Source organism: Betta splendens, chromosome 1 (assembly GCF_900634795.4).
Source record: "Betta splendens chromosome 1, fBetSpl5.4, whole genome shotgun sequence".
Lineage (NCBI taxonomy): Eukaryota > Metazoa > Chordata > Actinopteri > Anabantiformes > Osphronemidae > Betta > Betta splendens.
Window position 1 is genome coordinate 19,096,035 of NC_040881.3, and position 9,360 is coordinate 19,105,394.

The 9,360-nt window shown below is 50.5% G+C and overlaps 2 protein-coding genes across 2 annotated transcripts; both read right to left on the reverse strand.

Annotated features, from left to right (window-relative positions):
- Nucleotides 1–151: 151 nt before the first annotated feature.
- On the reverse strand, nt 152–5,873 carry LOC114855857 (tensin-4). Its single transcript, XM_029151401.3, has 13 exons — nt 5,753–5,873; nt 4,870–5,113; nt 3,817–4,087; nt 3,470–3,741; nt 3,297–3,392; nt 3,081–3,206; nt 2,578–2,670; nt 2,273–2,350; nt 1,905–1,967; nt 1,001–1,172; nt 859–927; nt 751–780; nt 152–671 (listed from the first exon to the last, which is right to left on the reverse strand). Exons 2-13 carry the CDS (start codon nt 5,096–5,098, stop codon nt 539–541), a joined length of 1,632 nt encoding a protein of 543 aa, XP_029007234.1. The 5' UTR covers nt 5,099–5,113; nt 5,753–5,873; the 3' UTR covers nt 152–538.
- Nucleotides 5,874–6,513: 640 nt separating this feature from the next.
- ccr7 (chemokine (C-C motif) receptor 7) lies at nt 6,514–9,224 on the reverse strand. Its single transcript, XM_029152388.3, has 3 exons — nt 8,483–9,224; nt 7,924–7,973; nt 6,514–7,806 (listed from the first exon to the last, which is right to left on the reverse strand). The coding sequence occupies exons 1-3, from the start codon at nt 8,496–8,498 to the stop codon at nt 6,733–6,735; spliced, it is 1,140 nt and encodes a 379-aa protein (XP_029008221.1). The 5' UTR covers nt 8,499–9,224; the 3' UTR covers nt 6,514–6,732.
- Between the last annotated feature and the right edge of the window lie 136 nt (nt 9,225–9,360).

A 9,360-nucleotide genomic window follows, 5' to 3' on the forward strand; every position in this document is an offset into this window, starting at 1 on the left:
TGATCTACGAGGAAACAGATTGAATAACCTCAATGTTTTCCTTTATCTTTACACTTCGACTTTGATGGTGAAGAACTCAACCACTGCGCTGTGTCCTACTTTCACGCATGCAGCTCAGCTCTGTCACAGACACGCAGCTCGTACGCGTAGCTTCCGTATGTTTACATCTGTGATATTTAATAGTGTATGAATGTCCATACGCTTACAGTGCAGCATAATAAATACATTCCAGTGTTTCTGCTTTGTAATGAACCCAAGGAATCAAGCATTTCTGTTTAAACACTTTTCAGATGAAGCCTTTTAGGGTTTCTACACCTAGTCTCCGCTGCTGCTGCTGCTGCTGCTGCTGATGATGATGATGATGATGATGAGTCTTTGCCACGCTTTCATCTGTTTGTGCAGTATTTAACGTCACACACTTTTGTGTGCAACTGTAGAGTTGCAGTGCTGTGCACAGCTGTACAGCTGTAGAGCGTGGGGCAGTGATGCTGATGCTGGAGAAGCAGAGCCGGGGGACTAATGGCCGTCCGTCCCGTCTCTAGAGTTTGGCTATGGCCGCCTGGACCACCTCCACCACTTTGTTGCAGGGCTGGAGCGGGTCGTGTTCTGCAAAGATGTGGCAGACGTTCTCCCTTCCAGACTCTGTGCCTTTTGCCACGAAGCCAAACATCCTGTAGGGCAGAGGAGCGGTTGGATGTAATACATACTGGAGCAGCGAGGTTCCGTGTCTGAGAACGTACAGAAACACACCTTGCGCCAAAGCTGGTGCCTCTCAGCCACCTGTGGCAGGGACAAGTTTACCATTAGTACGCTGAAAATGAACTGTGCTTTTGCCAACGCCGGGGAGCGCACACTCACAGTCGAGCGTCCGGGTCTTCTCCGCAGTAGCTGAGCAGGTGAGCGGGATAATGGCGCCTGAAGAAGAGCCTGTGGAGGAACGAGCGTGACATGATCAGCCTTCACGTGACGCCCACCACCACGCCGCCACGCGGCTCCTTACTTCCTGTTGATGTCCGTCAGCGTCACGCCCTTCGGAGACACCTTCAGGTTGACCACGGTGGGCGTGAGGGAGCCGGGGGCGCTGGCGAGCGTGGACGAGGCGGCTTTGTGCACCGCACACGGGCCTGTGAGCATCTCCACGGAGACCGTGTTCAAATAGATGAAATTACAGGCTGCGGGAGGAAAAATGAGCCATCGGAACATGCACAGCACTGCGTTCCTTTATGTATTTGAGCAAATCTGCTTTTTCTAGATGTGGAAAGGCAATAAAATGTGTCTGACTGATAAATGAGCTATAAGGTGAAAGATGAGAAATAGGAAGTGTGGACAATGAAGAAGTGAATCACCTTTTTTAACACCCTGTGATTACACTGGAAGGATTCTACCCAAACGTGTTCATCTGATTATGAGCAAACAGTGTCAGCTCCCATTAAACACATCTACTACAAGCGTAAGGTTTGTCCTGTAATGTACAGTATCTAAAGGTTCTGAGCCTCATTAATTATTAATGATGCTGTTGATCTCGCTACACTATTAAATCCACAGCAGAACCTGCTTTTTCTCAACACGGTAAGTGACAGTGTGTCTGTGCTCAGTTCAGGAGGTGAGGTGAGAGTCGAGCCTGTTTATTAGGTGGTGCCTCGTTGTTCTGGCTTCAGCAGAAAGAAAAACAAGCATTTACTTTACTTTGCTTTATCTAAGCTTAGTGCCAGTATCAATACTACACTGTCTGTGTTTCTATGTCTACACTTCTATTTCTCTCTTTTAGCCAGTGAAGCACATGATGACTACATGCAGCATTGCTTGAATCTAAATGTAGACATCGTCCTATTTATTCTTCCTGTCTTGGTGCTGGTGTGTTGTGTATTTCTAGGCTTCAGTGTGGTATCAAACCTGCATCTCACCTAGTTTATTTTTCTCTTTCGATGCTGATTCATCATCGTCCCCGTCGTCCGCTGTGCCGGGTTCTGAACAGGCGAACAGTGGGTTTGCTTTAGTTTGCATCAAACACACACGAACACACATTCTTGTACTTATGTCAAAGTGAGGACCTCCATTGACAAAAGTGAGGACCGACCAAAATGTCCTCACTTTGTCAAAATGTCCTCAAAAAATACGTTTTTGGTTCTCACTTTGATGCAACATACACACACACACACACACACACACACACACACACACACACACACACACACACACACACACACACACACACACACACACACACACACACACACACACACAGGGAGAACTGCAGCCCCCTGTTCTTTACCTTGAGGGTGCAGCAGTAACCTGCAGGGTAAAGCATAGGCAGTGATAGTGTGTTGATAGACCAGGGCTGATAGACTTCCTGCAACGATAACACAATATGACTTCCATACATTCAGACACACGTAAAGCTTTCGTAATGACTGTGCGCGCGTGTAGCACACCCACTGTCCTGAAGCCAGACGCGGCTGACTCAGTCTTGGTGGGGCAGACTGGCAGGAGGATGTTCAGTCATGCTGAAGAATTTCAAGTGATTGTTGCAGGAAAAGTCGTCACACGTAGACGTGCAAACGCTGCAGATGCACTTACCAAAGTACGGCTCCTGAGACGAGCCCTTGATGCGCACGCCCTTCGCTGATGACTCAATGAGGAAATGTCTGACGAGGTCGGACCCAGACTCGCCTGATAAGATAAAAGGCAAACATGTAGTTCCGTGCACTCAGACTCCACATCGGCCGCAATCTGACCTGTGACTGATCCAGTGACTTTAGGAACCAAATTTTAGGAACTCAATAGAATGATGTTGAATGGTCCAAATGAAGAATACAATGCGTTCATCCCTTCATCCTGTTCATGCCTTCATCACCTTCATGCCGCTGCCACTGACGTAAGCCTTCAAACTGTTTGTGAGAGGGGGCTGTGCCATAAACAGCTTTCCTATTGTGTTTCCACTGTGGGCGGAAACAACACTCAAGCACTCCGTCTCCAGCCTCCATCACAAACAGTGGGATCGGTCAGACGCACGACGTCAGCAGCTGCGCACGCTGGCGCTCTCGCTCTTCCACCTTTGTGCACAGCAGAGAGAGGTTCACCTGGGCAGGCCGGCGAGCTGCTCGGGGACTGGTTCACTTTCATGGCCAGACCGAAACTGCCTCTGTAAGAAGTGCTGTCCCTCACCACGAAAGTTCCCGCTTCCTTGTCCTTCACCAGCGCCTCGGCTGAAATCACAGCAAGGCCTCTTATTTATCACTGCATCTACAAAGAACCCTGTCTCTAAAGTAAAGCTACTGCATCATCCAGGCCGTCACCTTCTGCCCTGCTGACATGTGGACGAAACCAAAACTTGGAAGTGTCCATGACGAACTTCATTGAGGGCTGGCTGCCGTGGAAGCGGCTCTGGAGACCTGCGGAGCACACAGACGGGTTCGGATCGGGCTTAGACTGTGGCAGATGCGTGTCTGACCCGTGACCTGTGACTCACTGTGGGGAGAGGGTGGTTTGGGGTTGGACACGAGGACAGTCTGCAGCAGCTCTGTGAAGTCGGGCCCGGGGTCCGGCTGTGGAGCGCCGTTGACCAGAAGGACGGGAACGTCGGTCCAAGAGCCCGAAGGTGAGGCGGCCGCGCAGGGTCCTGCTCTGCCGCTGGGCTCCTGGGGCCCTCGCTTTGCCCTGGAGCCATCGCTCGACGAGCCAAAGGAGCCGACGAAGATGGACTCTGGGGAGTCGGCGTCCTCGCCGGCCAGCGACAGGTTGCTGCGCAGAGGGGCAGGAACAGAGGTCGCACGCGGCCTTCCCGCTCCACACGTACCGGAAGTGGCTGAGCTTTACCTGCCGAGCATGTAGCTGGTGTCGGAGCAGGACGAGGAGGCGCTGCTCCTGTTGGAGCGCGACGGGCGCAGGGAGCCCTGGGAGGAGGCGGGCGGGCGGCGGCTGCTCCCGCAGGGCAGCGGGGGGAGGCGGCGCGTGGGCGAGCTGGAGAAGGCCAGCGCGCCGGCGGGGCTGCAGCGCTGCGCGGGGACGGCCACGCTGGGCGACCGGGTGGGCGGGGCCCCGGCGGCGCAGCCTCTGGGGACCAGCACGAAGTGGGAGGAGTCATCCGCTGCGAACGGGAGAGCACAAGCGATGGCAGTGAGTTTACGGCTGTGATTCCCGCACGCCTCTGTTCTGTTCTGAGGGCTTGTCTTGGTGCAGGTTGCTGCCTGCACGGGTCAAGCCCTTTCTTTTCTAAAGTAAATGCTTTCATTTGCTGTGCAATAATAAGTCTCTCAGGGAAGTTCCAGCTTGTTGCATGAGCTGCGTCTGTCTGATGGAAACCCAGTGTTTTTATGCCCTGAGGAAACATGTTGTGGCTGGAGAAACCAAGGTTATACAATACAGGGTATAAGTGTCTAACCCCACAAAAATACACGTACAAATACACATAAATACAAGGAAAGGTTCAGTTTTGTAACAAAAGCAGCGTTTATCAAATGTCCCAGAGTTTTTTTTTATTTCTGCTCTAATCTGTAATAATCTCAGCAATAGTGAGAGTTTGGTGGATTCATTTCAATGAACCCGACTTCACAAACCTACGGTCGAGCGCCTTTTCGCGAACAACAGGAAATTCATTCTAGGCTTTGTTGACTTTTGTGCACACTCAGATCAGAGCATGGTGAGGGTGAAGCCGCCTGCAACCCGTGTGCAGGGTGTGGTTCTGTTCTGGGCTGTGGTCCCAGAGCCGCTCCAGTTCTGCAATTAACCCTGATAAAGAGGAGATCTGCAAAAGCCTGAGCCCCAGGTGCTGACAGCGCCTTCACGTGCGCTGACGTTTAGGCTGGAGCTTGGACTGATTTAGGTTTGAGTTCTTTTACTTTGTACTGAACCTTCTGGGTCCGACCGTACCTGCAGGAGAGCGGACGCACAGAGGGCTTTTGGGCACCTGGATGGGCTCGAACGTGGGATCCAGCTCCAGGATGAGCTGGTTGAGTTTGTCCAGTGAAAGGTTGAGCTCGTCGTCATGGTGACCGCTGGGCTGGGGCTTCACCGCCTCCTGTCCCTCCAGACGGACAGTTTGACCCACTCTGAGGACGCGGTTGGGAATCATGTTGGCCACACCTTCAGCCGCAGGCATCACGTTAGCAAAACTCTGGGAAGAGAGGAGAAACAAAACGCAACTCCTCTTAGAGTTAAAATAACAGTCGCACTTTCTGCACGTCTGACACCCATCACGCATGTAAGTCTTATTTCCCCACACTGACGAGAGTGGGAAACAGCCCGTGTGCTGTCAGCACGTGTCCTGCAGGGTCTTCCCACGTTTCTCAATCCATGCATGAACCATTGGGTGAGAAAGGACACGAACCCCACGTCAGGGGTGACAGCAGCATGAATAGCTGGGTGTGTAGCTGAGCCGCGTCTCGCTCTCCAGACGAGGAGTGGTGCCCACTGAGTCATCAGGGTGACTGATGGTTGCCATGGCTACGCCCGTGTATTCCTTCGCTGGGCCAAAACGGCAGCGTGTAGCTTTTGATTGTGAGAAGTTCCCACTAAGTTACAGATTTTTTGCGTTGGCCTGAAGAACAGCTACAACTTGGCTGTTACGCAGCGTTTGAGATATTTTAGTCTTTTACATATAGAAAAAATAGCGTTAACACATTACAGAAGCTTAGTTATACGATACAAATGAAGACTTTTACAGATTAATAATAAGGGAGCACATCCACTGCAATAACACACACCTGCCCACAGTAAATATTCTTCAACCTGATGTAATGAGCGTTGCTCTTACCTTGTGGTCCTCAGGTTAATATTCGGCCCGCCGCTGTTGGCCGTCTCACTGACGTCTCCTGCCTCGCCTGCTCCTATTAATCAGATCCCAGCCCTCCTCCTGCTCAGCCTATCAGCAGCCAAGAAAAGGCTTTCCTGCAGTGTCAGCTGCTGATGTCATCTTTGAGGAGCTACTGGCTGGAGGGGGTGTTTATAGCACGTTCTGCTCTAATCAGGCAGCACATAAAGCTGTGACTATTATTCTTTTACGATCACATCTATTGCAGGAGTCTAGTTCACTGGTGTCCCAACCCAGTCTGCTTCACGCCTCTCATTCTATCACTTAGCTAGAGTTAATTCTTCTGTCTTTGGGGTCACAGATCATGTTGTGATGTCTTAAAAGGCCTCTTCATGGCATTTCTGAATGTATCAGAAATCACAAATGCGATGTAGAAAATGTGTCATTATTTAGTTATATATGGATTTTTGAAATAAAGTATTTCAGCTATGAAACATAAACCACATACTTATAAACTGACTGTTCCTTTTCATTCAGCGAATGACGCCCCAGACCTCAGATCAGTGCTGAACTTCCTGTCAGTATCAAATAGAGGAAGAATCCTCCCAGCTTATAAGCACAGCGTTCAACTGTAGCTTTAGTCCTGGATCGGGTTAGGTCTGGTTGAACCCTTTGTGTTGTTGACTTTTGTATCGTTGGCTTTGTGTCAGTCTGGCTATATTCTACTGTGTCAGCATTTAAACATTAGTTGAGTCTTGTCTCAGTGAATTCAATCCCATTTTATTATTTTCACATTATTACAAATCAAATGGTGAAAGAAAAGTAAAATAAAATAAACTAAATAAGTAGTTTAATATACATAATCATGGAGCAAAAGCAAATACAGTAACTGTCATCTACATAAAGATGTCTGCTATGGACACAAACTGTGGAGTCCATCCTGTCTGTAGGACGAAAAACCCGTCGTCCGTGATGAAACGGCCTCAAGGAGAGAATGTGGTGGTCGTCTCCGTGTCAGTGGCTGCTGAGCTCCGTCTCTTGTATCCGAAGGTGTACCTAAAGAACCTTTCCTGGCTCATGCAGCCAAAGTCCTTCAGCAGCTTCAGGAGGTCATGGCGGAACTTCACCCCGATGAACGCGTAGACGAAGGGGTTGAGGCAGCACCTGAGGAAGGCCAGGCACTGGGTGACGTCCGTGGCGAAGAGCAGGCTGTTGTCCAAGCCGCAGTCCTTGGCGCCGCCCCGGGCCGTGACCATGGTGTTCCAGAACAGCACCAGGTTGTAGGGCACCTGGCTGAAGAGGAACACGGCCACCACGGCCAGAATCACCTTGATGGCCTTGTTCCGCTCGAAGCTGCGGGCCTGGCAGAGGGTCTGGATGATGCTGCTGTAGCAGAAGCTCATGACCAGCAGCGGGAGGGCGAAGGCCAGCACCATCTGGCTGGTCTGCACGCTGACGCGCCGCGGGTCGGCGTTGCTGTTGAAGGGCGTGCACGTGTTGTTGTTGACCGACGCGAACATCATCTCCGGAATGGAGAAGACCAGCGCCGTGGCCCAAATGGCCGCGGACGACACCTTGCTGACGAAGACGGCCCGCGAGCGGTGGCGGTGGGCCGACACGGCCTTGGAGATGGCGAAGTAGCGGTCCACGCTGATGAAGCAGAGCAGGAGCATGCTGCTGTAGAAGCTGACCTTGTACAGCGTGTTCATGGCCTTGCACACGCCCAGGCTGATGGGCCAGTTCACCGTGGAGTTGGCCGCCCAGAAGGGGAGCGACAGCGCGAAGAGGAGGTCGGCGAAGGACAGGTTGAGGAGGTACACGTCCGTCATGGTCTTGAGCCGCCGGAAGTAGAAGAAGGTGAGGATGACCAGCAGGTTCCCCGCCAGCCCCAGGAGGCAGATGACGGAGTAGAACGTGGGCACGAACCACAGGCGGAACTGCCGGTTGAACGCTTTCTCGCACAAGACCGGGATGTCGTCGTAGTCCACGCTGATGTTATCGAAATACGTGGAGGTCAGGGGGACGGTGGAGTTCAGGGCATCCTGGGACGAGCAGCACTGTGATCAGAGACACACAAGCATCACATGTACCGTCCCACACGCGCGTTACACCTTCCACCACATCCTTAGAGGAAATGGTGCGAGCTCACAACGTGGCTCTTGTGTCGTTCTTACCTTCAAACCCAGGAATGTAATCAGCAAAGCGGGCAGAAGGGTCGGGACGTCTGCAAGCAGATGGTGACCAATGATGACCAATAATAGTGATACAGGGTACAGTTAGGTTAACTTGACGTGAAGTGGTAGAAAATGTAGAAAAGGGTCAACGTGCTCTCAACTTTCATGCTTCGAATGGGACAACGCACACTTACAGACTTTTTTTTACTAGTATGTGAAAATATGCTGGCTTTCCCCATTAAATATCAGTGTACTGGTCACTGGTTACTGGTGCTGCTTGTTAGAGAGTAGCAGGCTTCACCTGATCAAAAGAATTAGTTCCTTATTTTAATAGTCACAAAAGCCTCCATCCATCGACGCTGCAAGAAACGAAGCTCTCGGTGATGATGATGTTCTGCATAATGTTCTTAGTATTGTTAGTGCCTCATCTACACTGACTGTATCATTACTGAACATCAATCTGCTTATTCTGATGGCTCCGCTCCAGTTCGTTCGCCCCACGCTTCACAACGCATCCTTTGAACCCTCTCTGCTTCATAGATCAGGTACATGTACTTACCGCTAACAGAAGTCATGTTGACTGAGACTGGCACGCTGGAGGTAAAGCCACTAAACAGAGGAACTCGGTGTCTGTGTTTGGTGGTTTCCCGTCATAGGAATGAAAACACTCAACCTCGCCGGCTCTTTTTTTCTTCCTAGCCCTCGAGTGTCACGTGGAGTTTTGACACTGAACAATAAATACGGTGGGTTGTCGTTTGAGGTTCATTCTCTGTGTGAATCTATCATTGTAATGTAGCATCAGGTCATGAGGTCATTTTGACAGGTGAGTTATTTCAGGCGAAGCCTCTTCACCTGTGTTCATAGTAACACTGTGAGCAAAAAAGCCACTTGTTGCAGTGTGGCATCACTTCTGCAGCATATTGACTTCTGTGCACTCACTTTTTAAATTACATCATAGCATTTGTTTTATTTCATTAATAAATCAATAATAATGTGTGTTGCTGGACAGCACGTGGCTGTGCAGAACTACCCCTTGGCTTACAAAGCCTCTGCACACCTGGATCTTTGCGGTTGTGGTTTGGAGCTTTCACTCAAAGTAGTGGAAACCACACAGTGCAAAACACGTTGCAGTGGGGCACATCTTACCCAGTAAAATAAATGAATATCACATCTGAAGATCACACTATCTAACACAAAGGTGACGCCATAGACTGCAAGCACGTGCCTGAAGCGCTCTTGCCTCTGAGCCGGTCATGAGGCGCTAATGCTGAACTTTGAGGCGACTCAACCCCCAGAAGGATTGTTACATCTGCAGTGAAAACAGGAAATCAGAACAAATCCTTCTCATCTTACCCACTTCCCTTACCTGTACTGTGCAAAAGGACAAGAACAAATGCAACAAGATTTTGCATACCCGTAGTTTTTAGCACATGCAAG

Coding starts and splice junctions, on each gene's coding strand:
- LOC114855857 (XM_029151401.3), bottom strand. CDS start 5,098: ATGCCTGCGGCTGAAGGTGTGGCCAACATGATTCCCAACCGCGTCCTC. Junction 4,088..4,869: donor GTGCGTCCGCTCTCCTGCAG/GTACGGTCGGAC, acceptor TCCCGTTCGCAG/CGGATGACTCCTCCCACTTC. Junction 3,393..3,469: donor CAAACCACCCTCTCCCCACA/GTGAGTCACAGG, acceptor TGTGCTCCGCAG/GTCTCCAGAGCCGCTTCCAC.
- ccr7 (XM_029152388.3), bottom strand. Junction 7,807..7,923: donor TTACATTCCTGGGTTTGAAG/GTAAGAACGACA, acceptor CTCTGATCACAG/TGCTGCTCGTCCCAGGATGC.